Genomic DNA, 27,538 nt, shown 5'->3' with positions numbered 1-27,538 from the left:
GCGGCATGGTGGAAAAGTAGTGTGTTGGTTTTATTTGTTTGTCCGAAGCCGTCGGGACGCGTTGGCGGTTGTAGATGCAATCGAGCGGCGATTTTGATGAGGAGTTTTGTTGGAGACATCTTGATCGTGTCTAGATGTCGTCGAGTGAAGAGTGGGAAGATTGTTTGTTCGTCGATGGTGCTAAGACCAGTCCAGTGATATATATCATTGAGAAACTTCTGAGTCGTGGATGGCGACGAATCCCCGTGCTGGAGTATATATAGTAGACGTTGACCAAATGTAAATGATGATATCCCAAGTCTTGAAAAGCCAGAATCCACTGTGGGCTTGATAGCAAGGAAGTGCCATGAAAGGGGAGGTTGACGGAGCATAGAAAGACTTGGAACCCGAGTTTGTGTGCAACGCGTTCGGGGCCTCGTATCATGTTGCAGAAGTGACGGGTGTTATTGAGAATGAGTCTGCGTGGCTAGTGCGCAACTGAGGAAGGCCGACCTTTCGAAGACTCGGTAAGTATAGAAAAACTCCTCGTCCCTAAGAGTGCTCCAATCCGCAGACGATGGGATTTCGAGGCGGCATCTTCGATTGCTCAGTAGGAACTGACGCCGAAACCATGAAGGCGTGGTGGTAAAGAAAGCCCAACACCGCCAAAACTCGAAGGCATGATGATGGTGACGGGACACCGCCCAACTCCCCAAACCCCAAGAGGCATGATGATGACGACGGGACATCGTCCCCAACCCCAAAACCCCCAAACATGATGATGATGATGACGGGACACCCCGAAGGGCCCCAACATGAGAGACAAGCAAGAGGCAACAAGGCACGGAAGCCCCGATTCCTTACCAGTGACATCGAGTGAGTTGTTGTAATCGATGCCGAGCCAACTCCCTCGGTTCACGGCCATTTACCGCTGGTCTTGCGATTGACGGCGTTGACCCAAGATCCCGGATCGGTCGGCGCACCGGGCGTCTCTTCCTCAACGCGTCCCAAAAGCCTTCTCAAGGGGCGCTGAGGTTGAGGCCGTCCAGTGGTGCCGGTCGCACCGGTTTGCTGAGCCCTGGCCCACGCAAGGATGGCCGGATCCACTTTGCTCCTGAACCCCGAAGCGCCCACGTTCTGCTCTGAGGAGAACGGGTTGCGACGAGGCAGGCTCGGAGTGGAAGGACCGGACCCACCAGGAGGTAGTGGTGTGGCAGAAGGGGGCTGGTACTGGCGAGGCATCGGGTGTCCACGGAGAATCTTCGCAAACTGCTCCCGGAGGCTCGACGAGGCTGGCTGCTGCGCGGGGGCAGGCCGAGGTTGACCCTGTGGAAGGGACCGGTCGAAGGGGTTTCCGCGATCAGCAGAAGAACCAAGTTGGACTTGGCTCTTTGGTTGCTGCTGATCAGGCAATCCCGATCCACCGGCCCTATCCACACTCGGGCTTTCGAAATTCCGGACTCGCAGGGTATACGAGTCACTGCCGGGGAGAGGTAAAGCCTTCATCCCCCTGCGGCTGTTGGGCAAGACGTCCAACAGTTCACGCCCAATATCCACTATGGGCGTGACTGCTGGGACCCCCTTCCGTCGGATGCCCTCCATGGCCTGGAAGACGCCTTCGTTGAGCCTCAGGAAGGGATGAGTGACGGCCTGGTAGACCGTCATCCTTTCCGTCGGCTCGACGCGAAGACATCTCTTGATGAAATCCAGGAGATGGAGTGACCTTTGGTCCTTCTTGGAAGCGAACAAGCCGATGAGCTTGGCATCGACTTGTTCTTGGGTCGCCTGCACACGGGATTCGAATTGAGAGCGGGCCAAATCTGGGACCCCATGCTCTCTGCCGAAGAGGTCAAGCACGATCATACCAAGCGACCACATGTCCGCAGTTGGCGTTTGCACGCCAGTGCGAAATTGGACTTCTCTATAGAAATAATATCAATCAGTAAGATTCGTTTCGACAGCGACCAGCAAGGGTGAACAAGTGAAGGGTAACGTGGTTCATTGGGGAGAGAGGGAAAAGAAAGAGAAAAGGAGAAAGAAAAGAAGAAGGGAGAGGAAATGAACGTACGGTGCTTGGTATCCCGGAGTTCCCACACCCGACACCAGCCTTCTCGAGGCATGGATGCCAGCGCAGCCAAAGTCGGATATGCATACTCGATGGTTTCCCCGTGGGATAGAAGCCAGCAAAATGTTGCATGGCTTCAGGTCCCGGTGGACAAGCCCTCTGTCGTGAATGTACTTCAGGCCTGCCACCACCTGTCGAAGGATCCCTTGGGTCTCCCCTTCGTCCATGAAGACTTTTCGCTGCATGTACGACGTGAGATCCCCTCCGGATGCCAGCTCCAGGAACAGGTATCTAAAAGGGGGGGTTAGTTTGATGATCGAAATGCACAGGAGCGAAGGGGAAAGAGATGGAGGGATAACGTACATCGAGTAGTTTGAGCGGAAGTGCGTGATCAACTTGATCACATTGTACTAGGAGAGCATTTTGTCGTTAGCTCGTCCCAGGACCAGGCTGGCTGACTGGGAATTGGGGGAAACAAAGGAAAGGAATGTAGGACAGGAGAACAAGCAACTTACGTGGTCGAGCTTTCCAAGCACTTCCGCCTCGAGACGAGTTCGATTGATCCAGTTGATTCCGCCGGGGCCCCGAACCTCCAGCATCTTCGCCAGGTCAACGATCTTTACGACTAGCTGCTCCTTGGTCCGGACGTTCCGGGCGAGGCGAACCTCACCCTGACCGCCCTTCCCAAGGACGACGTCGCAGATCTCGAAGTCGTCTCGGAATTGCTGCCCGCCATTCGGGTTAGAACCGTTGAAGAAGAATTTGGGTTTCTTGAAGACCCTATATATAGGACAAAGGACAAAAAAACAAAAAAAAAAAAAAAAAAAAAAAAAAAAAGGAAAGAAAGAGAAGCAAAGAACGATAGCAAAGCACCAAGAGTAGCTCGGTGTGAGCAAGGAGGGTGGGCGATGGATAATAGCGAATGTGAAGCAAACTTGGTGTTTGGGGAGGAAAGAGACGGAGCGAAGGACAGAGGGGAAGGGGGTATTTGTGCATGGGAAACTGGAGGAAGGTGTTTGTGGTGAGTGGTATGATTCACTTACTCGAGCCTCCTCTTGCTGAATCTCTCCCAACTTTTGCACTCCCTGATTCATATAATGCTGCGTCACCTTAATCGTATACTTCCCAAATCCAACCTCCACACCAGGCTCCAGGAGCCACCCCTTGCTCGAGATCGGATCACTGTTGAGGTAGATCCGCTCATCCTTTCGAGTCACGTACGTAGACCCCGTGGCAGAACGGTTCCTCACGTAAACGGCAGGAGGAAGGTTGTCGTCGTACGTGACTTCCCAGAAGTGGCATTGGTGCTCCTGGAGGTCCTCGTCATCCAGGCTAATGTCACTGAAGACAGGAGTAAAGCAGAAAACTGATTAGCGTCTCAAGATTCAGAGCCGTGATGGGAACGAACCGGGTGAACCTACTTGCTCTCGGCCCGTCCGAAAGTAATCTGCTGCTTACGGTGAAGCTGAATATCACCTAGGTTGAATAGTTAATATGGACACGAGTCGAGAGTGAAAGCGCGTCATAGAACGGGTGGAACTTACCAAGAGCAGTCTCTCCAATGTGGAGCGACAAAGTCGCAACAATATCACTAGTCGCCGACATTTCGACCAAGGGTGACCGAGTATACACTTCTGTACCGCTGCTGGTCAGACCGAACAATCTCACCTAGAGGGTACCGGCGAGGTCGCCAACAGGGACGCCAAGACTAGCGCAAACAAGGGGAGGAAACAGAAGAAGAAACGAGAGAAATAAAAGGAGAAGATGGAAAAAAAAGGATTTTCTCCGACTTACCTTAAAGTATATGAGAGAATAACGATACGCGAATTGCGCGGCTAAAGACTAGATCCTCGAAGGGGAAAAAAAAAAAAAAAACACAAGGCACCTTACCATGAATCAGCTCCCATGGCCTAGGGATGGAATAACGACACCGAAGGATCAAATGAGAGCAAACCATACCTTGAGTCGTTTCTGATAGATGGAAGTCTTTTCCCTACGGACTCCAAGAGATTCAATATGAGAGGGATGGCGTATGATGGACGCAGGTACCTTTCAGACAAGCAGAAGGTGTCAGTGGATAGTGACGCGACAGAAAACGCGTCGGTTAACGCGTCAGTCAAGTCAATTGGGGACGGAAGATGGAAGATGGGGTAAGAGGGGACAGCTCCGTGGAAGGAAGAGAAGTAGAACATACCTTTTTCGCGGCAATCGAGAGATGAAGAAGACAAGGAAGATCGAGATGATAGGGGTACAAGTCAAGTATGGGTAGATACTTGAATGAAAGAGATGAAACGATTGTCAGAGACTGAAGTTTATGATGGTTGTTTGCCGTGATTCCTTTGATCCAGATGCAATGTGAGAACAGTCTTGGGGAAAAGAGGAGAAGAAGAAGAAGAAGCCTCAGAGCCCAGAAACTGGGGGCTTTTATAGTTAAGAGGAAAGATGCTTAGTCGTTGGCCGATCTGGAGATATCCAAAATATGGACAAACATTGTAAATCAAGGAGTATTTTTTTTTAAATATTACTACTATCAAGTGACAATGTGTCGTTGTTGTCCACCTCTGAAAGAGCCTGGCTGTGATGTTCCTTAGACCTCCGTCACCTCGGCTCCGGACATCACGGAGGTGCCCCACTTTTCCCGGAGCTGGCACCTGCCTCACTGGGCAGCCTTTGACAGACTTGGGTAGACCCCACTTCAGCTGTGAAGTCATGTGACCAAGGGCTTTGAGGCCCCTCCACCCTCAAGAATTTATTCCGTTAAATGCAGCAAGGAAATTTCCCCACCCTAACCTGACACAAACATCATCACAACAATCCTCTCATCACCAGAAGTAAGTCGCTGTTGAAGGGGGATGAAAGCTCCTGGAATCAATGATCCCTTACCTTTCTTGATGGCGCTCTTTGCTATGAGAAGCTTGCAAACAAGTTTTCCTGCTCCTCGCGGCGAGGCGACGCCAATTGCCCATCTCGGCACAAGACCACCCAAGGAGCTCTTGGAGCTGTCGAACATGGAGCTGTCGATGCTAACTATTTTCTTCCAGCCGAGTTCAAGATGAGAGCCAAGTGGAGAAAGAAGAGAGTTCGACGCCTCAAGCGCAAGAGAAGAAAGATGAGAGCCAGATCGTAAGTTGCTTGCCGTCCTCAATTTGTTATTCCACACGTCGCGTTCTACGCATCGGCGGACCTTGATTGCTAACGCTCCTCTCCAGCAAATAAATGCTCCCTGAAACTCCCCGATCATGCCCACCTTGATTCCTGAGCAACGAAGTCGGCAAATTTTACACACATGGAGCTTCCGAAACGCCCTAGGCCCCTCCTCACAACTTCACACTTGACCCCAAGGCCGTGACGCGAAAGACCGTATTTGAACTGGGGCTATGAAAGGCGACGATGGGTGACTACTTGAGGGCGAGCTTCCTCGCGATTGAAACTGCGACATGATTGAGGGTGGAACGGTCAAATTCAGCTGGTTGGAGGAAATACCCAGGAAGCTTTATGGACAGGCAAAGATCTCATTAGCCCAGTGGAGAGCGGGCGGTCCTGGAGCTTTGTGATAGCCCGTTGCGAATAGTCAATTGAACTAGGCATTTGATTTCAGTCACTGGTCCCTTAATTGTGTTTTGTGCTTCTCTATGGTCTTGTGGTCATTTTTTTCCACTACGATTCGCCGAGGTCAGACTCATTGCTGCCCAACAATGCAAAGGGTGATAGCTGCGCATGTCTCGAAATTTCTTCCTTTTTGTGCAGCCTTCTCAACCCCGAGGCTTGTTACCCACGACAGCGAGAAAAAGTGGATAGCTCCCACCCCCCACCCGCCTTCTTGCAAAATCTTCAAGTTCCCTTCGGCTTGAAGAGAGTGCTCTTGAAGAGATGAGCTCAACCAAGCTCCAAGTTGATGCTACCTACCCGCCAGGAATGGATGGGCTCTCGCACGGGTCTCGATACGCTTGCAAACCTTAACGCCGTTAGAGCAAGCAGTTTCTGGGATGATTGGCGAGATTGACTTTTCAGTTGGGGTATGAGGCATGTAATGCATAGCGGCTTCGGTCATTTCTACGCAAGAGTGATGCCTGATGGTGCTTTGAAAGATATGATTCGTGGGTTCTCGTTTTGTTTGAAGCTTTCAATTTAATACATGTTTCGAGTAACTCTTCCGCGTTGTCCGTGTGTCGTACCGTTCTAGGACGGAGGGCTACATTATAAGTTTCTAATGCCTTGTGTTTGGAATCATGGACCTCGGAATATCGACAGACGACTACAATAAGTAAGATAGAAACAATAATGTTCCTTAAACATAACTGACTGCAGCATTGGCTCGGATTGCACCAGTCACGGTCGTCTCCAGCTTACCATTCATGTCAATACACGCCCAGTTTGTGTTGATCTCATTCTCATTGTTATGGCTCTCATCTGTGTGGCTTACGAGCTAACTGGGGAGGGTGAGAGATGAGGTCTCCTCCGATGTAGGTAAGCATCGTGGCTCAGGTGTGAGAGGAAGAAAGGGACGCCGAAATGAGAAAGGTTTCTGGGCTGGGGGAAGGCTCTGAACAAGCATCATGGCGCTCGACCAGGAGGCAGAAGCCTAGCTCTAAGTTAGAATGCGCCATACCTAGGAACAACGGGCTCATGCGAGACAGTTCAAATATTTAAAGGAATCTTCGCGGTTGCTAGAGTTTGGAGCTCGCCCTTGTGCCTAACTTGGGGCACCTGGGGGCCGGTGCCGTTGTGGGAGGGGGACCAACGCGGACGAGTAGTATTCGACACCGAGGGACCGGACGAACAGAGAGTGTAGATGAACGTATATCGTAGGAACATAGAAATGCCTCTATTCTAGTCCTGCCTGAAAACCGTAGTGAACTCTAACAATTCGTTTCCTGGGGGCGGATCACGAAGCCGGGAACTCTTCTCAAGACATCGTGACCCTCGCGGAATTCAACCTCCATTCCAAAACATGCATATTTTTTGACAGTATGTACAACCTCGTAAGGCTGAGAACCCTCTCCGGACCTGCAATCGCGTCCCACACCTATGCTAATCCACCTCCTCCCCTCATCGTATGACCAGCTTAGGACTGGCCCTTGAGGTTCTTGGAGGCCTGCTTCAGGTTCCAATTGCACTCCTCATACGCCCTACCAGCTCCGAAACCGACACCGACAAAGGCAGGCCACGCGCGGCGCTTGAAGAGGAGGACGGAGAAGACGACGCCGAATCCGAGGCCGAGGGTCGACTTGACGAGGAGGTTCGAGAGGCATCGGTCCCACTATGGATCAAAACACACGCTTTGTTAGCTAAAAACTGTCCGTTAAATAGCAATTGAAATTTCTTTTATTACCCGGATACGGGGGGAGGGGCCGGGTTTGACTGGGTTATTCGCGCACCTTCTCGTTGAGAAGAGCCTCACTGACGGGTCGCGAGACCGAGGTAGAGGGCTGGGCAGGGCTGGACATTGTTGTGGTAGAGAGAGAGAGGGCGCGAAAGCAATTGCTGAGGGTTGAGTTTGTCTTTGCGTTTCGGATTGCGCAACCGGAATGAGCGTGCTCAATTGACGTCGTGGTGGTACGATGGTTGTTTTCGTCGAGCTTTCGATTGAGGTTTAATATTCTCGTTCCATTCGGATCTGAAGATCGAGAAACATGATCGTGCCGAAGGCGGTGAGCGGGAATTTCCCGTTTCGAATAAGGACGGCAGAATTTTATTTTCTTGGTATAATTTTCAACGTCGCTCAGCTTTTTGGCTTGTGACGGGACGCAGACAAGGGTTCAGCATTGAAAAACCAAACAAGCACAATGAGTTCGGACTCAGACTTGGAAATGCAGGATGCTCCTGATGGAGTAGAAAATTCTTTGTCTGTATGTGATTCTTATCTGGTTCATAAGTGTGTTCGTTTCTAACAATTATATAGGCAAGCCGTGCACTCATCAAGACCGTGAGATCTCTCGACCAGGAGGGTCCTGGCAAGGATGGTGAAAACTTAGCAGAGCTATGGAAAGCCCTGTCGCACAATGCTTCAGGCCAATTTTATGCTGCGGAGCAGAGTAGTTTACGATGGCTATTGAAGATGATGAACCCTTCGACTAAAGCATCCCCTGAAAGCGAGACCTTGAGAAGGTACCCGCTGACCTGGAACATACTCAACTGCGTGTTCCAGCGTATTCCCCTCTTCTCACTCGCAAAAGCCCTCGCGGACAGGCGTTTCATTGCCGTGCTCAAGCAGACGGTGAAGGACCTCTCGAGCCCATCCGGAGAAGATGGCCATGTTTCGTCGCCCGATCGGAAGCGGAAACGGTCGACCCAGATCGCCTTTGATGTCGACGCCCTTAGAAAACCCACCGGGTGTCTAAAGTCTGCGAATGCCCTTTTCGAGGCCCTACGGTCTCTGCTCTCTCGCCTCGGCTCCGCTGCTGAGCTGTCTAGACGGGAGGTCATGGGGGCGGAACATGTGAGGACACTCTTCGCCTCCCCTGCTGCGGAATCCTTGGAGCTTGTAGGACCTATGCTAGCTATTTGCTACAACTCTCTCGAAGTTCTGAACGGGGCCTTCGAAGTAAATGTTTCGTGGGTTAAGGTTGCGTCCGATATCTGGGATCTCCGCATTCGCGGCGGTGGAGACGCCCTCGAGGTTGCTACTCGCGCAACGCAGACCACTTTAACGATGTTTGCGAACCTCGACGAAGAGGTTGGAAGAATTAGTGGAAGGGAGGAGTTGTATTCGGATTTACCATCACACATTCGCCTAGAATGGGCTGCCGATCTTCAAGATTTCCTCCAACGAAACCTCTTCCTCCCCGCGCGGACGGCGTATATCAATTCGGAGGGTCTCGATCCACTCAATATGGCCATGCTCATGGCCCAGCGCAATGCGACTGTAACTGGTCCGGCCGTTTACCTCCTTGCGCAAAACTCACCGAAGCCGTTTGATGAAAAGTCGAAGGAAAAGGTTTCAGACTGGATCAATGAAGTGGTAAAGGCTATCGACCGTTCCCTACGCAATCTTCCCCCCTATTCGCGCCCACGGATAATCGAGGGAATCCTCGGCGAAGCCCGGGTAAAGGGTACCAACATCAGTGAGGACGTCCTGAGGGATATATGTTCAAAATACGCCTTCGAGACCGAGAACAACGTGCGCTGGAGCACCCTATCTGCGTCTTTACGCCTTGATCCCGATATCCTGTTCGATCAAGAACGGGACAATGATTTGCTAAATTCAATTCTTGGCAACATCCCTGACCTCGACAAGCTCGAGGGTGACGAGGCTCAGCACGTAATGCACGTTATGGAGGCTATAATCAAGGCATATCTCAATGCCAAGGACTTCCCTAGCTTTTTGGAATTGTGGTATGAGCAACTATCCAAAGCGGATCTGGGAACGAGAGAGGGGTTGTCTCCTTGGCTAGAGGCTTCTGTCCGGCGCAGTGAGGCTGTCTTTACGCAGTCAAGACTTGAGATAACCCTTACTGTTAACCAGTTGCGGGGCGTCCTCGACTGGCTTGAATCTCGGGCTGGAGCGAAGCCCGAATGTCTCTACATTGTCCTCGACTCGATATCTCATGGCCTCGGCTCCCCAGAGTTTACCGATGCCGTGGGAATGAAGATTGCCGATCTTGTCCTCACGGCTTTCCCCTCTTCGAGCACATCAAATTCCCTTCTGTCCCTGCGCTGGTCGATCTTGAGTCAAATAATTACTTGGCTCAATCCCCAGGAGAGAGACGATCTCTGGACTAAGATCAAAGAGAAGGCCGCCGAGGTTCTCGAGTTAGGTCGACTGGCAGACCCTGATACATTAGAAGCTTTCAAGTTCATTTTTACGGTTTGGTCGTTGATGACTCCTGATGGGGACTACGAAGAGGATGTTTCGTCCATTGCAAAGGCCGCGGTCAATAGGCTCACCAAAGAGATTCCGGCGAAGGCAGGGAAAAGGACAGTGCTTGACTGGAAGCAACAGCAACGCGACAAGCCTCTTCTCCCGGACGCATCAGAGACTAAACCCGAGGCATACCTTGTCTGGTATCTCGCCTATACTCTTGGCGATTCATCACGGTTTCTCCCGTAGGTTCTACTTAGAGTTTGTCTATTTCTAGGGAACCGTTATGCTAACGACTGACACTAGGCTTCTGTCAAGTGCTTCGGACGAAAGCGCGTTTCCGGAATACCTGGATTCCGTGCTCAAGCTACTACTTAGCAGAGATAAGAAGCACAAACCCAAATCCGAGGATGGCGATGAAGTGCCTTCTAGCCTTACCATGGAGCTCTTCAGGGCTCTTCTATCTAATGAAAATATTCTGAACAACCGGCCATTCCTTGGTAAGTTTTGGACTCGCACCGTGTCTGAAAGACATGAGGCTAATTGGGCGTTGTTTTAGACCAGCTCGTAGATCGAATGGCCGGAGCTGTTCGCGGCAAGTTCAAGAAGTCTCAAGACGAGATCCTGGACTCGAATCTTGGCTCACTTTTCCTGGAGGTCCCCAATGATTGCCTCACCCGACCCCAGAGAGAGCTCCTCGCAGGCCTGTTGCTAGAACGGATAAAGACCTTTGATGGAAACGATGACGTCGCGCCGTCCCAGTGGGCCCTTGTGTTGATTGTCTTGACGAAATTGATGAAGAGGCCGACGTTTTGTGAAGTATGCCATATCCCGCTTCAAGCCCTTTACAATATATATTGAGGGGTTTCAATGATACTAACAGTATCTGTAGGGTCTGAACTTTGATAATCTAGTCACGCTCGCCGATCAAATCTCCCGTTCGTTTGGTTCCGATTCCGACCCTCGAAGTTTCAGGGAGACCTATGCTCTCGCTCCGCTCTATCAGGACCTCGCAGAGCATATCCTCACGTAAGTTTGCGGCTCTACTTACATTGAAGAACGGACTTTCCTAACGGGAGACAGTCTGATGGCAAATGATTTTGATAATCGTGGCCAAAAATTCTTCGAAGAAGCAGCCTCTTTCGTCAAGACCTACCCAGTGGACGACAAGTCTACGCACCGGTCCCGGTTAAGGTTGCATCTTCTAAAGGCATTGATCGTAGTACTGTCCGGATCCTCGTATCTCAACGGGCCGTCATCGCCACTCGCGCCGGAGGAAGTGAAGAAGAAGCTTGGTGCGGCCATTTCCGCCACGCTCAAGAAGTGCACCCGGTACTGGAAGAAGCAATTGGAAGAGCTCGACACTGGCAACTACCTCTACACTTTGCTTGCCGCCCTTGACTCTTCGGATGTCATCGAAGCGGAACAACTAGACAGCAAGGCCATCTCGACAGAGGAGCTTGCCCAAGCGAGCAAACGAGGCATTGAGGCGCGTCGCTTGTACGGTTGGAAGCTTCGGGGCTTCCTCCTTCGGCACCGCCCTGACTCAATCGATAAATCACTGGCGCCTACGAAGTCCAAGACAAGCCGTGAGCTGAAGGGAACGAAGGCGCCTGATGTCCTAAGCCATGACCAGGATCTGGCCTCCCTTGTCCTTGAGTGCACCAATGTTACTCTGCAGTCTCTTAAGGAGGAGGAGGGTGGTCGCCTTCTCTACCTGAAAGATCTAGTCGGTAATCTCGAATTTGAATCGAGCGCGGAGATCCAGCTGACGGCAATCCGATGCGTCGTTCAAACGCTCGCCGGTAAGTTAACAAATTCCCAGCAAAACAAGGAAACAGCTCAACTAATACATCAACCTGAAGGTTTACCCACAAGTAATTTCAAAGAATATGACCTGGCTGCCGCGTACACCACGCTAGCTCAAAAGTCACTCCAAGCCGACAGCGGTGCCCGATTCGCGAGGATTTGTGAGATCCTGCACACCATTCTCGACGGAAACATGGGCCACATCTCCCAGTGGAATGTCGAGGAAACGCTATCCCTCGTCTCCACCGTGTGCTCCGAGAACCCCTCAGTGTCCAAGGTCAAGGACTCGGACAAGACCTTCCAACGTCTCTGCAAGCTCGTAGAAGTCATCCTAAAGAAATACCGTCTCCGCCTCGAAGGCCACTTTCACCTCCTCATCACGACGATGCAAGCCCTCCTCAAATCGCTCCTCCTCCACCCCTACGACTCGCGCCTCAAGACCTGGGCAGCACCTCCTCTCGACACCAACATCTCGGCATCTTCTTCAACTCCGTACACCGCTTGGCAGGACGACGCAGCTGCGTGCAACCGACTGCTAACGCTCATCTGCGAGCCGACCGTAGGATCGGTCACGCGGTCGCATCACGGCGGGGCGCTCGATGCGGCGGCGGACGTGGCGAAGAGGTCTGCGGGTAGGCAGATGTATCTTGTGCTCATGACGTATGTTAAGTTGCAGATGGAGGTTGGCGTGCCGAGGTCTGTGAGGGAGGGGTTGGAGCCTGGCGTTAATACGATATTCGATGTTACGCCGGGAGAGGTGAGGAAGGTGATGAACGATGGGTTGGATAAGGCGGGGAGAGAGATTCTTGGGGATTTGTATAAGAGGTATAGGATGTTTGGCAAGTGGACTGGGAAGTAGATTAGAAAAGTTAGTAGTATGCTCCAGCAAAGAATATGGAGTGGAAAAGAATACACATTGTATAGAGAATGTCGTTCGAGTTGCACATTTCTGGAACCACATGCTCGAGGTATGACGGGAAAGTCATTGATATAATTTAAATTAATGATTTAGGATGCAAATATCTGTGACACTCTTACTTGGACTCGCCGCTGCTATATCGGGAGGTCCAACCCATCCCAAGCCCATATAGAGAGATCTATATATGCGCAGACACACGTCAATACGAAACAGTTTTTCATGTCCTGGAGAAAGGCTGTTACTTCTTCCCTCTTTGCCTCCTCTCGGCTGTTCTGGGATTTGTACACGATGTGCTTGGAGTAGCTCTTTCTTCATCAGCACTCTGCGACACCAGCCGCCCTTACCAACATGTTAGAACCCATGGCCGGAAAAAGCGATGGCACGTCCAAGTCCACGTCGGAAGGTAACTGGGCAGTAGCTCTCATATATAACACATAAGCCAACAATCGCCAACACTCGTGAGGAAGGTGCGTTCCAAACGAGCTTCTACTTCCACAACCCGGCTTTATGGCTTTGGAAATGGCGACACGCACTCGCCCGGTGATCAAGGCCTTACGGCAGAGTCCCGCGGGTCTGGAGGCGAATTAAGTTAAGCCTGCTTCGTAAGAACCTGAGGGAGCACAAGGCAAATCGGCGCCGTTTTCCTCAATGGATAGCTAAGCTAGGGAGCTGGCGGGGCGTTCGTAGGGCTCAATAAACGACACAACAGTGAAGGACTTTTTCCCTGCTGGCTACGCGGCGGCGATGATTGCTGGGACGGGTTCCATAGCAGGGGCAATTCGGTTATAAGCTTCGCTCCTCTTCTTCGCTCTCCTCTTCTTTTGTGTCTCATGCCGATCCTTGCAGTCCTGATATTTTAACAACATCCTTGATTCTCCTTCTCTTTATTATTCGGCATGGTGCTTTCAGGTCTCGCGAACATAATTTTATCAAGGGAGGTAGCCGAATTCTTGTTAACCAAGCGGATGTTGTATTATCGAGGCGACGAGGTCTGTTTGTGAAGGGATCGAGTGCACGAAGCATTTGATCCTTAATGCACCAGACACAGTTGCTTTACACAAGTTCACCCATTGCATTGTGGTCAGAGCGTTGGTGATTTATAGTTCGATAGCTGGACGGCACGTCCCATCGTTTGCGTCGCTCGAATGATTTAACTATCAAATTGGATTGACCAATGTTCAATATTCCTGACATATTACCACGTTTTACTTGGTAATTAAGCAGTTGTTTCAATCATTTGATCCCTGTGCTGTTCCTATCTGTGTTCCTGTTTAATTGATGTTCCGTTCCCCTCCACCAAACATGCATCACTAAAATCCGAAGTCCGACCATCCTGAGCCTTGCCTTTTTCTGCTCATTGTTGCATTGAGCACATTGAGCATTGTGAATTATTCTCCATATTTTAGACAACCCCACGAGCGAGGTCCCCCTAATTCCCTTTTCCGAAATTCCTCGATAAACTCCATGGAAAGCTCGAGTTCCTATGCGCTTTGGATCGTCGCCTCGACAGCAGTAGCCGTGTTTGCCGCATTCATCATGGGTCTCTTCAGTCGCAATCAAATGCCTGTGGACGGCAAGGTACGCGTGTGAGCGTGCGAAGACCACGAGGACACGCACGAGACCCTGCCCAAAGTCCCATAGACACTCCTACTCTCTGTGCAGTCCATTGCTAACCTTGTCGCTCCAGACCGTGCTCCTCACTGGGGCGTCAGAGGGCATGGGCCTCGAAGTCGCGAAACAGCTTGCTGCAAAGGGTGCGAACCTCATTCTCGTTTCCCGGAGCGTCGGCAAGCTCGAAGAAGCCATTCTGTCACTCAAGGTCTGTCTACAAGTAACCCCCCCTCTTTCGCCGTCTAGTTCCGCAAAGACTGACATCCCTCGGCTGGGACGCGCAGGCAGTAGCAAAACACCCCGAGACCCAACGATTCCTCTACATCTCCGCCGACGTCTCCGCCCCCGACTACGCCGGCCCCCTCATCGCCGAAGCCATAGCCTGGAACGCCGGCCGCGCCCCCGACATCGTCTGGTGCATAGCCGGCATGTGCGCCCCGGGCCTCTTCGTCGAAACTCCCTTCTCCAACGTGCGCGAGCACATGGATCTCAACTTCTACGGCATGGCCGAAATGTCCCACGCCATCCTCCGCGAGTGGCTAAGCCCAACCGCCCCCGTCGAACAGCAACCCAAACACCTCGTGCTCACGTCCAGCGTCGTCGCCTTCTACACGATAGCCGGATACGGCGGCTACGCTCCCGCCAAGAGCGCGATACGTGCTCTCGCGGATACAATTTCGCAGGAGGTCATGCTCTATCCGCAAAAGGTGGCTGTGCATGTCGTGTACCCCGGTTCGATCGACTCGCCTGGGTTGGAGAGGGAGAATAAGCTGAAGCCCGAGATTACGCTGTTGATGGAGAAGGATGACCCCGTGCAGAGCGCGGAGGAGGTCGCTTCGAGGGCTATTGCCGGGCTCGAGAGGGGGGATTTCTTCATTACCGTATCGTGGTTGGGACATTTGATGAAGTGGGGTGTTATGGGAGGTTCGTTGAGGAATAACTGGGTCGTGGATACGTTGATGCAGATTGTGGTTGCGATTTCGTGGATTATTGCTCAGCCTGTCATGCTGGGTACGGTGAGGAAGTTTGCGAGGGAGAATGGGCATCCGAGCACATACAAGAAAAAGAATGGTGCATGAGGATCGCGAGGATGAGATCAGTGTGGGATTGACTGCTCGGGAGGTTATATTTATATTGTAGCACTAATGGAGGATGGATAGAGAAGAGGGCCGCGGGAAGGCGGGCGGGTCGAGAGACAGAGACCCTCATGTATGTTATAACGAGCATAAATAGAATCCGAAGAGTGATACCCTAATGCCTCTGGATGAAACTTGAATCGAGACCATGACATCCCAGCCCAGCGAGGCTATCGACGGGTGCATAGAGCATAGACTCCATGGCAATAGCTGAAAATGAGTGATTCACACATTGCCTAACACTACCCTGAGGCACCTAACCGTAGTACGTTCGATCCCCGAGCGGAAGCATCTGCGGATCCTGAAAATTTCAACGGCAATAACGCCGGAAAATCCTCACTACCATCTGCGACCAACACCGGCTCCAGCAGGCCCTTGACCTCTGCAAGATCCGCCGCCGCCGCCTCTACACCTTCTAGAAACCTTAGATCCTCCTCCGCGCTCCTCCTCTCCTCCTCCCCCAAAGGTCTCCTCCTCTCCCTCTCCACCGCCTCCGCCACCGACCCATCTAACTTCCCATGTACCCTCTCAGCCCCAAAAGCGACCAAATTCCCCCTCCTCACAACAACAACCTGATCCACCCCTTCTTCACCATCAATCCACTCCGCCACGGCAACTAACCCCGCATACGAATCATCATGAATCTTCCTCGGCGTCAACCTCACCGGCAAACCCCTCGACCCAGCCTCCGGCAACCTCCGATAGTACCTCGTCAGAATCCCCAAGCGACTCAGGCCCTCGGGCACAGCCAGCACGGCAACCTCGACGCGATACCCGCCCTCGTGGAAGGCCCGCGCGAAATCGATAAAGTCGCTGGGGTGTCGACACGCGCTTTCCAGGAGTACGTCTACGCGGCGGGAAATGGCTTCGCGGCAGGCCATAGAGAGCCATCGCCGGGCGTCGAAGCCCGTGGCGCGTGAGGCGAGGGCGGAGTCTTGTAAACAGAGGGAGGAGTAGGCTGGGTGGAAGGTCTTGTAGGTGTCGGCTACGAAGTGCGCAGGTGGGGATGGGCGGCGACAGCGGAGCGTTGATAAGGCTGAGAGGAGGGCGGGGGCGGTGCGGGTTTTGCCGGCGCCAGTTTGGCCGACGAGGAGGATGGCGAGGGGGGCGGCTATGGAGGGGCCGCCGATTGTTTGGGGAGGGGGCGTGGTGGAGGGGAATTCGCTGGGGAGGATGGAGGTTGTGAAGATATTTTGGGATTCGTCGGGGGAGAGGATGTAGGAGGAGAGGTCGGGTGGTGGAGGCATAATGAGTGTGTATAAAGGGCTACAAGAGGATTTATATATCTCGTCGAGAAGAAGCTATACGCTTGAGCTGGGAGGAAGAATGTTGAGGGAAGGGAGCCATATATTAGAAGACATTATATGGAAAGGAGGGTAAACTAGGGTTCTCTTCCGCTAATATATATCGACGTACGTCCGTGAGCAATTAATCTAGTCTTCATGTTTACTAGCTCTACTTCGTATGGTTGAGTAACGCGGATCTAGCTGGTTGGATGCGATTCTAAGGTGAATCTATGACAGACCCGAAGCTCGGACGTGGGGGGAGGGGCTATGGGGAAATGTAGCTTAGACTTGCCCGCGCGGGGGCCGCTTAACCTGCACGACACAATAGTTCTTGCACTTAAGGAATGCCGTTAATACCAATTGAATGAGAGCTTGGGGATTCCAGCTGCATATCGTAAGCCTGCGCGCTTCTCGCTCTCGCAGGTGGAGGAGAGAGTTTGTAGATTCAATGTGAGGATCGACGTCTTAAGTGGGTAACACAGAAGGCGGTGTATGCAACTACCGGTGCACGCTAGCTTATCGATAAGGCTGTTTTCTGCAGATAAGAAAAATGGATCCAGAAAAAAAATAATTTTGTGCCAGCAACCAGTCCCAAGTTAAAAAAAAAAAAAAAAAAGGCAAGGCGGTAGCGGGGGATTCATTGAGAGCATTATTTTCCGCCGCCACTCACCAATCTCCGACCAATTTTCGAAGTATAAAATTGGTATCATCTCGGTCACAGCATGGCACGGAAAAGAAAAGCGCGTGGGCCCCAAGAGCCGAAAGGCCCAAGAGAACTTGACCCCGCCGATGCCCGCCTAGGTCCCATCACCACCTACGCCGACGTTGCGGATTCCGAAGACGAGTACTACCTGAACCAAGACGAGATCCGTTTCGACGATGGCCCGCAATCCAAGAGGCAAAAGAAGCTGGAGGAAGAAGAGGCCTTCCTCGACGATTCCGACGAAGAAGTCTTAGCCGCGAATGACTCGGATGATTCCGACGCCGACCTCATCGCTGCGCGGAAACAGAAGCCAAAGAAGAAGGGCAAGAGGAAGCCCGCCGAGTCGGAGGAGGAAGACGAAGGGGAACAAGAAGAGGAGGGAGACTCGAATTGGTGGGGTTCTTCGCGAAAGGAATACTACGATGCCGATAACATCGAGACCGAGGCTGACGCTCTCGAGGAGGAAGTCGAAGCGAAGCGCCTGCAGCAAAAGAAGTTGTCCAAGATGGCCGAGGAGGATTTTGTTTTCGACCAAGACGAGTGGCTGCAGGCCAAGGACTCCGAGGAGAAGAACGCCGATGTCGTCACCGAGGTCCTTGCCGATGTCGAGATCACCGATGATATGAGCGCGGAAGACCGATACGCCCTGCTGAAAACGAGATACCCCGAGTTCGAGCACCTTGTTAATGAATTCCAAGAACTGCACCCTCAACTACCGATATTACAAAAAGAGGCGGAAGGGAAGTCGAGCAAATCTCTTGTTGCCGTCAAGTACTGGGTTCTGGGTTGCTACGTTGCTGCCCTCGGGAGCTACTTCGCCCTTCTTACTTCGCCTGCCAGAGATGAAGCGGGTGTTCAAAAGACGATGGATCCTGCAGAATTGAGAGACCATGACATCATGGAAACGCTGATGAGCTGTAGGCAGATGTGGAGCCGGGTGAAGGCCTTGAAGCCATCCCTGCTCGATGCTGCTGAATCTGATGCGGAATCTGCTATTGAGGAGGATGCTGTCGATGAGTCGCTCCACGATATTTCTATGGCGGAAGAAGGGGTCCAGAAGATTCAAAAGACTAAGAAGAAGAAGACAAAGACCACGAAGAAGTCTGCCGATGCACGAAGGACGACTGAGGATCTCGAAAAGTCGCTGGAAGATTTGTATAATCTTCCCCTCACTGTCAAGAAGACAAATAAGGCCAAGAACAAGGCGGCAGCGGCAGCGGCAGCTGATAGCGACATGTCCGACTTCGGCGAAGAGGAGTCCCTCGGCGCTAAGGAGGCCGCAGAGAAGGCACAGCGGAAGAAGAGTCTCCGGTTCTACACTTCCCAGATTGTGCAAAAGGCCAACAAGCGCGCCGGCGCGGGTCGTGATGCAGGTGGCGACATGGATATTCCGTACCGTGAGCGTCTAAAGGATCGCCAAGCGCGTCTCAACGCCGAGGCCGAGCGCCGCGGTAAGAAAGACTTGAAGGCTGGCGAGGCTCTTGACGGCGACGATAGCAACGATGAGGATGCCGCCAAGGCTACCGCAATGCGCGACGATGAGGACGACTACTACGACATGGTAGCCGCCATTTCCAAGAAGAAGAAGACGGAGAAGGCCGACCGAAAAGCTGCGCTTGCAGCTGCCAGCGCGACCGACCGTGTTGTCGAGAAGGAGGAGATTGGGGAGGACGGCAAGAGGAAGGTTACGTACGCTATCGAGAAGAACAAGGGATTGACGCCTAGGAGGAAGAAGGAGAATAGGAACCCTCGTGTGAAGAAGAGGAAGGCGTATGATGCGAAGATGAAGAAGTTGAAGAGTATGAAGCCTGTGTTTAAGGGAGAGCCACAGGGTGGTTACAGAGGTGTGGAGACGGGTATTAAGGCTGGCTTGATTAAGAGTACCAAGTTTTAGATGTGAATGCAGTTTCTTGTACATTTTTTTATTGAACTCCTTAATATTCCCTGTATTTCTTAAACCATTTCGTCCTGTTTCTCGATGTTGAAATCAGACATTGTTCAGAGATTCAACTCTTGCTTCCTTACTTATGTAAGCCCCACTTCGAACAGGGGATTTGGACATCTCACAAGCTTCATTCTTCTCCTCTCAACACCACATCCACGCGTTCCATGTCATAGATAGGGTCGAGAGATCTTTCTAATTGAACATACGGGATGCGCAATTTTATAGACCCGGAGAAGAAGTTGTAGCATATTTGTCCATTTTCGCCCACCAACTTACAACGCTCCGAAAATGTCGGTCCCAGACGTATCAACCCTGACCTCAGCCGACGACGTCTTCGCGCCCAACCACACCCTCCCCCAAATCCGCGCCATCCACAAAACAATCCATGAGCAGCTCGAAGAGAAAGCGAGCCGCCTCCGGAGCCAAGTAGGCGGCTCCTACCGCGAGCTCCTCGGCACCGCCGACACCATCGTGGCCATGAAGGCCGACAACGATGCCGTGCAGGCGGTGCTGGGGAGCATGGGCTCGCGGTGCGGGCGGGGCGTCGTCGGGGACAAGATCACCGGAATGTCTGGCTTTTCGAAGTTCGTGGAAGGAGAGAGCAGGGTTGCCGGCTCGAGGCTAACTCCGGGGGAGGTTGGAAGGCTCAAGTTAATCGACGCGTGCATACTGACCGTCGCGAGGGTTTTGAGGGGCGGCGCTGTGGTAGGGGATGGCGCCGAGGTGTTGAGTAGCGGAGATCGACTTGTCTTGGCGGCTAAGGTTTCTGTGCTCGGTCGGCTGCTCGTCAAGACATTTGGGGGCGAGTATGCGGCTGATGAACGAGCGCGGATAGCGGTTGAGGCCGCGAATAGGAACCTAGAATCTTTGCGGCAGAAGCTTGTTGGCCGCGTGAAGAGGCTACTGAGGCAGTGCAAGGAAGAAGAGGCTGAGCAGGGGGATATCCTCAAGGCGTTGTCCACCTACAGCCTCGTTACGAATTCCGGCGCCCGGGACGCCTTGGCTCATTTTCTCCGGATTAGAGGCACGGCACTCGCGTCGGCATTTGAGATTGAAGAGAGCGAACGGGAGCGGAGCGTCAAGGATGTATTGACTGGTCTGAACTTGTACACGAGGACGCTGCTCGATGTGCAGGCTTTAGCCCCCTTCAAGCTCTCGGAGGCGCTGTTGGAGTTGAAGAAATATGCTTTACTGGACGACGCCAGTCTACGGAAGCTGGAGATTTTGAGACTCGATGTCTATGGGTGGTGGTGCAGCGACGATGTACAGACATTCACGCCATTTATCCAGCACGGCGATCTCGACGTGAAGCAGGCCAAGGAGATGCTTGGCAGTTGGGCGAAGAAGGCGTCGGATATTCTCATCAGGGGACTCGTGAAAACGCTCGAAACAATGTCCGAGTTCAAAACTATCGTGGAGCTGAGGACCAATGTCGTCAAGATGTGGATTACGGACGGCCCTCGAGCTCGGGGCTTCAATCCTAGGGAGATGCTCGACAGGCTACGGGAAGCGATCAACAACCGCCTCTTGGCCCTGCTCGAGGCTAAGGTCAACAAATTACACCTTGTCGGCTCAGAGGTTTCCGCTACTCTAGAATCCTGGCACGAAGGAATAACCGACGCCCAGGAACAACTCTGGGACGATTCCACTTATGACATGGACATGTCCAACGGCGTCGCCGTTTTCTTACAGGAGGTCCTGTCTAGACTTCACGGGAGGAACGACGCCGTATCCAAGGCTGTGAATTCCTACAACTCGTGGCGGCACGTCATCGAGGACGTCGGCGAGGTCGTGGAACACCTGCGCAAACAGCGCTGGGACGACGACATCGACGATCTCGAGGATGATGACGCCATCGAGGCGAGGCAAGAGGCGCTCAGCAAAGCCGACCCGACCGCTCTACAAGAGAAGTTGAGCACCTCTCTCGAGAAGGCCTTCAAGACGCTAGACGACCGACTAGCAGCCCTATGGCGGGAGAGGCAGGACGGTCCCAACAGCGGCCGAATCGCCATGTTTTTCGTCCGTGTGCTGCGTGACATCCGGCGCGGACTGCCGGCGATGGACACCCTCCGCGGATTCGGCCTCGACATCGTCCCCTCTCTGCACGAAAAGATTGCCCACGAAGTGTCGATTTCGGCGCTCGACGAGTTCGCCGGACGGGCGGTGGCGAGAAAGACGGTTCCGAGCAGGCCGTTGTGGGAGGGGGAGCCGGAGCTGCCGACGCAGCCTACGCCGGGCATGTTTATGTTCTTGAGAGACTTGTGCGCTTCGATGTCGGATGCTGGGTTGGATTTATGGAGTCCGGTGGCGGTTGGAGTGCTTAAGGGTTTTGTCTCGAAGCAGGTCTGCGAGATTTGGTCTGAGGCGTTGGAGAAGGCGGTAGTAGAAGCGGAGTCCCCCGAGAAGGAGGTAGAGGGTGGAGAGGAAGGTGTGGAAGAGGAGCAGGAGGCGGAAGAGAAGGAGACCAAAGACTCGCCGCTCTCGGACGAACAGCGAAAGGAGCTCCTTACCCAATGGTTCTACGACATTTCGTACTTTACTTGTGGCTTTGAATCGGTGGAATCGTCAAAGAAGGAGTTCCAAAGTCTGGCAAGCAAGGTTTATGAGAAATCGGGCATTGAGGATGACGCGCTCAGGCAGCGGATCGTCAAGTCATCGGAGGACTATTGGAAGCGAACGAGCTTGTTGTTCGGTCTTTTATAGCGTCTGTCATAACCATTTACTCCTACGAATAGACATTAGCCTCCCTCCGTCAAGAGCGTCCATGTCCTCAATACTGTATGCCAGAGTGATCGCTTTCAGACCATGAAGCCCCTCATTAGGCTAACCTTCGCTCGTTGAAAAAGAAGATATCGTTACAAAATCATCCTACAGCTTATGCCTTTTCTCACCGCTAGCAATCTTCCTAAACTCCTCCTGCGGAATCCCCTTCATCAACCTGTCCACACCACCAAAGACCTCCCAAACATTCTGAACCTCAAACTCCTTGAGCTCCCCCTCCCTAATCAGCTTCTTGATACCTAGCAGACTGTCCCCAACCAAATGCTCGCCAAGCCTATCATCAACCTCCTTCAGCACCCTCTCCCTAAACCTCACATCGGCGCCAGCACCACTCCCAACATCGAACACCTCATTCAAGTACCCACACTCCTTCAACACATCAACAGTCAACTTCTTGCTCATAAGCAACGCCTCATTAGCCCTCGCGGGACCAAGCCTCCTAACGAGAGCCTTGGAAGCCGCACCCTCGGCGACGAGCCCGAGAGACGAGAAGGGTGTCAGGAGGAAAGTGGAAGGTGTGGCGTAGATGAAGTCGGCGATGGAGACGAGAGAGGCCGAGAGGCCGATGACGGGCCCGTTGAGGGCGGCGACGAGGATCTTGGGGTGAGAGTAGAAGGCGCGAGTTAAAGTGAGGTTGTTCACGAGGAAGGTGTTGAGGATGTGGCGGTGCGGAGAGGTGGATGAGCCTGGGGGTGGGCCGGAGAGGGCGGAGCTGACGTCGGCGCCACTGTTGGAAGTTAGGATATTTTCACTCTGTTACTTACTTTTCTTTGGAAGGGAGAAAGGAAACATACGCCGAGAAGAAGCGGCCCTTGCCGATGAGCACGGTAACGTAGACCTCGTCGTGGGCGGCGACTTCGTTCATCTTGGTGGCTAGCTCAAAGTATTGGTCCAGGTTGAGGGCGCCGAGTTTCTTTTCATTGTCGATGGTGATGATGGCGACACGGCCCTTGTACTCGACGTTGATGACGGACGACATGGTTATAAGCGGAAGTCTATTGGTCTCTTAATCTGATTTTTGTTTTATTTTTATTTTATTTTCGATATAACTCGAGAGAACTTGGCTGAAGGAGATTCGTGAGATTGAAGCTAGCTCTAGCTGGGAGAGAGCAAAAAAAAAAAAAAAAAGAAAACGGTGGATTGGAAACGGGACAAGCGGGATAGGATGGAAATGGAAACAATCGCCGTCTTTTTAAACCCTTACAATAGGAAAGAAGAATAAAAAGCTGGGGTAAGTCTGGAAATCTGGGGATTGGGAATGGCGCAGCGAAGCTGAAGCTCGGCACGGAGCCGGGCAGTTGGGATCTGGGGCGTGGGGAGGTTCCCTGCGATGCCAGGAGAAAAGATGCCTCGGCTCGATTGACTTTTGTCCCACTCGATCTAATTAACGATTAGTCGCGACAGGGGCAATAAGCACCCGAAAGCTTGCTTCCAAGGTCCGGTCGATCCGCCCGTGGTGGGGACGGCACAGTGAGACTGGGCCCACCATTTGATAGAATACGTAGGTAAATAGGGCAGGAACGGGTGCGTCATGAAGCTATTCCCAAACCCCGACATCAAAGAGCACGCGGAAATGATTGAGAAGCTGCGATAGCACATCGACACCGCAGACATCGTTAGAGGAGGAGAAAAATGTGAATCAATAAGATCATTCTAAACACCGATAAATTCCAGTATTTTCTCCCGCCTGTCCCTGTCACCTTCTACAGTCCCAGCAGCTTGTTTATCTACCCATCCTTTCGTATAACCGCCGCCGAAATCGACAACCCACGCATCCTCGTTGACGTCGACCCAGACATTGTCCGGTTTTACGTCACTCCAAGTAACGCCAGCCTTATGCAGACCATCAACAGCCGATTTGATCTGCTCCGCCCATTTGTGTCGTAAGGACATAGCCACTTCTCGGCGCATAGCGCACCTCAAGGTTACCGCCTGGCATTCGATGTAGGTGAGAAGAAGTCCAAACTCGAGGCCGGTTCTATCCTCGACGATACCATGGAGACGGGGAACGTGCAAATCTTTTGGTAGCTCTACATCCCTCATCTTTTTGTAGTTTTTGATTTCCCGCTCCGCAGAGCGTGTGTCCCCAAGTCCAATGGGCTTGAGGAAGAAGGGAATGGTTCCGCCAACTGGTTGGACTTTGTTGGGCGTTGGCGAAGGTGGTGTGTCTCCACGGTCGTCATCGCAGATCTCGATTTCCGGGTCGAAAGATGGCCAGGATGAACAGAGCTCTTTAGATAGAAGGGCGCCAAACGTGGACTCGTCAATCATATCATTCTCGTCCGGACATGGAGACAGCTCTCCTGCAACTACGCGCAAGGTGTAGCACAGAGTCTCCGGGAAAAGGAAGTCTTGAAGGGTTAATTTAGTATCGTTGCAGGGAGGCGGGAGGTCTCGGAAGAGAGGGAGGAACGGTTCGAGAACCCAGTCGTAGAAGTCGTCGACGGTCTAGCCATCCAGCTCGTCTTCAAAAACTTGAAGGAAATGGCGATACTTTTCCTCTAGCGGTGGTGACTCTGAGAAACTGTCGGCGGAGAGGCGTATGATGATGCGTTTGCCGTTGCACATCACGGTCAACTTGGAGTCGGTATCTTCGCTGTGGAAGATGAAATCGATGACAAAGTTGGTGGGCGGGTCATCTTCGATGAAGGAATCTGCCATTGTGACCGCTCCTATACCATCGATTGAAATAGCACCCTTGTGATGGGGAGAGAAACGGAGGTGAAATGGGATCAACGATGCATTAATGTATCGCCCCAGGAAGAGGGGCAATTGCACTCACTCACATATTCGCGCTTGGGAACATGGGCAACTTGTCGTAGGTATAGCAAGCCACGACTTGAAAATAGATCATACAATCGCACGACGCTCATTTCATGAGAAAGCCATCTGTCCTTGTTTCCTTTACTTCGGTCCTCGCAAGTTGCTTCATCTACTCTTTCCGCTTGCTAAATGCACACTGGGGCAATGAGCATACCACAATTGAGAATGCGGTTTGGGGGGAGCCCCGGCTGAGGTGGGCCGGGTACTCTTGATGGACATGAGATGCAGAACTCGGCTCCAGCTCTTTTACTCTCCCTCGATCATGGATGGCACAATGGAAGGCAAGTTATCATGAGGCAACGTTCATGACGAGAACAATAAAGCTCTTGAATTAAACACATCTCAAGCATAAGCCGTCTCTGCCGACGAAATATCAATTTGGTGTACTATCAACTGATAGTTCATCCTCGATCACTCTCTAGCGAGGTGCTCACACGTACATTGAGCAACTAGCAAAGGGAAGCTTGGTCTGCCCTAGAGCAGGCCTAATCCCATAGATCAAATGGCGCAGATACAGATGATTAAACATTGATCCGCGTTTCCGATGACACAGTCAAATGCCCCCCAACACCACAGCGATCAGCATTCCCTCGCGTTCAGGCCCACCTGCCCCTCTAAGCTTGCGGTCGAGCCTATCGACGACGCTGCCGGATCTTGCGCTGACGCGGGAAGTGCAACGGTAGAGACAACGTAGCGATGTGCATGACCCTACCCGTCGACTTGTCCTTCAACTCCTTTACGCGGCCGCCAATCTCGTGGAAGTGTGTGGTCAGTTTCTCCTGGTCAATCTTGAGATCCTCCCGAAGGAACTGCACGTCAAACGAAAAGTTATCGATGACGCTTGCGAATGCGAGAATGTGCGTTAGTATGAGGGAGTCGAAATAGCTGTTAATCTCACCCCTTCCGTTGGTGAATTTCCTGAGAAAGTGGTCGGCGATAATATCCGACGCGTCGGTGAGAGCCTTGAAGTTCTTCTTGAGCATGGCTGTCCGCCCACCCCGCTTCCTCGTCGCGTTTGTATAGTACACGATGAGATAGTAGATGTATCGAAGGAGCCGCAACCTTTCAGTACTGTTTGGTCCACGGGCGACGGTGTTGAGCCGACTGGCCACAAACTTGGACGTGACCTGCACACCTTCCCCATTCTCGGATGCATCCTGCCAATCCTTGACGCGAATGCTATTAAGGATTTCGGCGCCGATGATTTCGAGTGGATCGTACACGTCTTGGATATCTTCAGCATCCATGTTGGGCTTAGGGATCGGTTTAGTGGCGTCAAGAGTCGCTTGCAGCTCTTCACGGGAAGCCATGTCGGCGGACGCTTCCTTAATTGCATCCAGCGTGGCATTCGTGGCCGCACTAAGGACCTTCGGCGTTCCATCAGTGTTGAGAGTGGGTACGGAGATCTCGTTTCTCGCCTTCTCCTCGATCGCTTTCTTAGCCCGTTTAGATCCGAATAGTCGGCCGAGGTCGTTCAAGATGTCCGTAGATTTCTGTGAATGGTATTAGTCTCTCAAAGACGAAAAATAAAACCCCCCAAAACATATACAAGGTGAGAAGTGGGGGGAGCCTACTTCTTGGGGACCGCGCTTGGCCATTGCCGCTTCGACAGCTCTCTGTCCCTTGGGTATCGCCCGGACGATGAGCTTCCTCGTCTGCACCACATCCTTCCGTCCTGTTTTCGTATTTTCGTAGCCAACATATAGTCTCGTCCATTTGGTCGCGGGGTCTTCTCTGGCCGTAAACTCGTATACGGGGTGGTCGTTGGAGAAGAGCATGTATTCGCGTCGCTCGATCGGTGTCGCACCCTTGCTTATCTCTCCGGGTTTACGCTCTCTTGCGTAGACCTTGAACTTGATGTCGTCTGGTATCTGACAGCCGGCAGGCTCAACTGCAAATAATAGGAAATAAATCAGATACCAAGGCATGGATAGCGCATTGTCGCCTAGATAACAGGGTGGCAGGGTACTTACGGATGAATGGTGGGTTCACAGTTTCCTGCACATTGGCCTCGATCCAGGCGAATGGGTTTTGGTCCTTCTCCGTTGCTTGCCTCTTGGCTTTGGGGGGCTCATTGCTTGACCCCGAGGCCCTCTTTCTCTTTTTAACATCTGCCATGGGAGGCTAGGGTTATGAGCAGGCTTGTAGAATGGTAGATGCGAAGATTGGCAGTTTAAGGTGAGTTTGATGTGTTCAACTCAAGGGACTGCTGATGAAAGAGAGAGAAGAGAATGGATTGAAATTGAGGAGTGCAGTTGCAGGAAAGATACAGAAAGTCACAGAAATACACAACCTAGGGGACTGTGGACCTGAATAAAGGCTTTTGAAGTGAAGGGCTCTGAACGGAGGAAGATGTGGTTATTGGCTTGGGAAGCTCTCCAAATAATTTTTTTTTTTTTTTTCCGATGCAGTCCAGATCTTCGAAGTATCCAGGGACTGGACAATTGGATGGTGGGATGCCCCACTTCGTATTGTTGGTTATTGTTCTATTTGCCACAATTGCATTGTGGGAGTCGGATGACTAAGAATGATCAGATTAAGCGGTATATACCTATCTCGCATACTACAAATGTACATGAACCAAGGCAACCTAGCAAAAAATCTGGCGTCGTGACGAGACGACCTGCATCACGAAAATCCATCATCAACCACCCACTTGTTCAAACATTGTCGCGACATC

General features: G+C 52.2%; 7 protein-coding genes and 3 pseudogenes across 7 annotated transcripts; 4 read left to right on the top strand and 6 right to left on the bottom strand.

Annotated features, from left to right (window-relative positions):
• Window positions 1-894: 894 nt before the first annotated feature.
• On the bottom strand, window positions 895-3,649 carry SAPIO_CDS7782 (uncharacterized protein; the record flags this gene model as incomplete). Its single annotated transcript, XM_016789574.1, has 7 exons — window positions 895-1,900; window positions 2,048-2,335; window positions 2,408-2,454; window positions 2,560-2,769; window positions 3,088-3,385; window positions 3,466-3,520; window positions 3,589-3,649. 7 exons carry the CDS (start codon window positions 3,647-3,649, stop codon window positions 895-897), a joined length of 1,965 nt encoding a protein of 654 aa, XP_016641401.1.
• Window positions 3,650-7,109: 3,460 nt separating this feature from the next.
• SAPIO_CDS7781 (uncharacterized protein) lies at window positions 7,110-7,491 on the bottom strand (the record flags this gene model as incomplete). Its single annotated transcript, XM_016789573.1, has 2 exons — window positions 7,110-7,304; window positions 7,423-7,491. 2 exons carry the CDS (start codon window positions 7,489-7,491, stop codon window positions 7,110-7,112), a joined length of 264 nt encoding a protein of 87 aa, XP_016641400.1.
• A 339-nt stretch (window positions 7,492-7,830) lies between these two features.
• Window positions 7,831-12,513, top strand: SAPIO_CDS7780 (uncharacterized protein; the record flags this gene model as incomplete). Its single annotated transcript, XM_016789572.1, has 7 exons — window positions 7,831-7,893; window positions 7,947-10,090; window positions 10,152-10,345; window positions 10,405-10,664; window positions 10,738-10,874; window positions 10,929-11,650; window positions 11,711-12,513. 7 exons carry the CDS (start codon window positions 7,831-7,833, stop codon window positions 12,511-12,513), a joined length of 4,323 nt encoding a protein of 1,440 aa, XP_016641399.1.
• Window positions 12,514-14,109: 1,596 nt separating this feature from the next.
• SAPIO_CDS7779 (3-ketodihydrosphingosine reductase tsc-10) lies at window positions 14,110-15,263 on the top strand (the record flags this gene model as incomplete). Its single annotated transcript, XM_016789571.1, has 3 exons — window positions 14,110-14,151; window positions 14,261-14,392; window positions 14,469-15,263. The coding sequence occupies 3 exons, from the start codon at window positions 14,110-14,112 to the stop codon at window positions 15,261-15,263; spliced, it is 969 nt and encodes a 322-aa protein (XP_016641398.1).
• A 299-nt stretch (window positions 15,264-15,562) lies between these two features.
• On the bottom strand, window positions 15,563-16,567 carry SAPIO_CDS7778 (annotated as a pseudogene; the record flags this gene model as incomplete).
• Window positions 16,568-17,328: 761 nt separating this feature from the next.
• SAPIO_CDS7777 lies at window positions 17,329-19,203 on the top strand (annotated as a pseudogene; the record flags this gene model as incomplete).
• A 339-nt stretch (window positions 19,204-19,542) lies between these two features.
• Window positions 19,543-21,957, top strand: SAPIO_CDS7776 (annotated as a pseudogene; the record flags this gene model as incomplete).
• A 165-nt stretch (window positions 21,958-22,122) lies between these two features.
• On the bottom strand, window positions 22,123-23,014 carry SAPIO_CDS7775 (3,2-trans-enoyl-CoA isomerase; the record flags this gene model as incomplete). The annotated part of the gene is made up of 2 exons (XM_016789570.1): window positions 22,123-22,762; window positions 22,830-23,014. 2 exons carry the CDS (start codon window positions 23,012-23,014, stop codon window positions 22,123-22,125), a joined length of 825 nt encoding a protein of 274 aa, XP_016641397.1.
• Window positions 23,015-23,688: 674 nt separating this feature from the next.
• On the bottom strand, window positions 23,689-24,696 carry SAPIO_CDS7774 (uncharacterized protein; the record flags this gene model as incomplete). The annotated part of the gene is made up of 2 exons (XM_016789569.1): window positions 23,689-24,344; window positions 24,561-24,696. 2 exons carry the CDS (start codon window positions 24,694-24,696, stop codon window positions 23,689-23,691), a joined length of 792 nt encoding a protein of 263 aa, XP_016641396.1.
• Window positions 24,697-25,490: 794 nt separating this feature from the next.
• SAPIO_CDS7773 (uncharacterized protein) lies at window positions 25,491-26,976 on the bottom strand (the record flags this gene model as incomplete). The annotated part of the gene is made up of 3 exons (XM_016789568.1): window positions 25,491-26,351; window positions 26,433-26,749; window positions 26,832-26,976. 3 exons carry the CDS (start codon window positions 26,974-26,976, stop codon window positions 25,491-25,493), a joined length of 1,323 nt encoding a protein of 440 aa, XP_016641395.1.
• Between the last annotated feature and the right edge of the window lie 562 nt (window positions 26,977-27,538).

This window comes from Scedosporium apiospermum, assembly GCF_000732125.1.
Source record: "Scedosporium apiospermum strain IHEM 14462 chromosome Unknown SEQ_SAPIO_0110, whole genome shotgun sequence".
NCBI lineage: Eukaryota > Fungi > Ascomycota > Sordariomycetes > Microascales > Microascaceae > Scedosporium > Scedosporium apiospermum.
The sequence above is the reverse complement of the archived record's forward strand: the minus strand, read 5'-3'. Positions and strand labels throughout refer to the sequence as shown.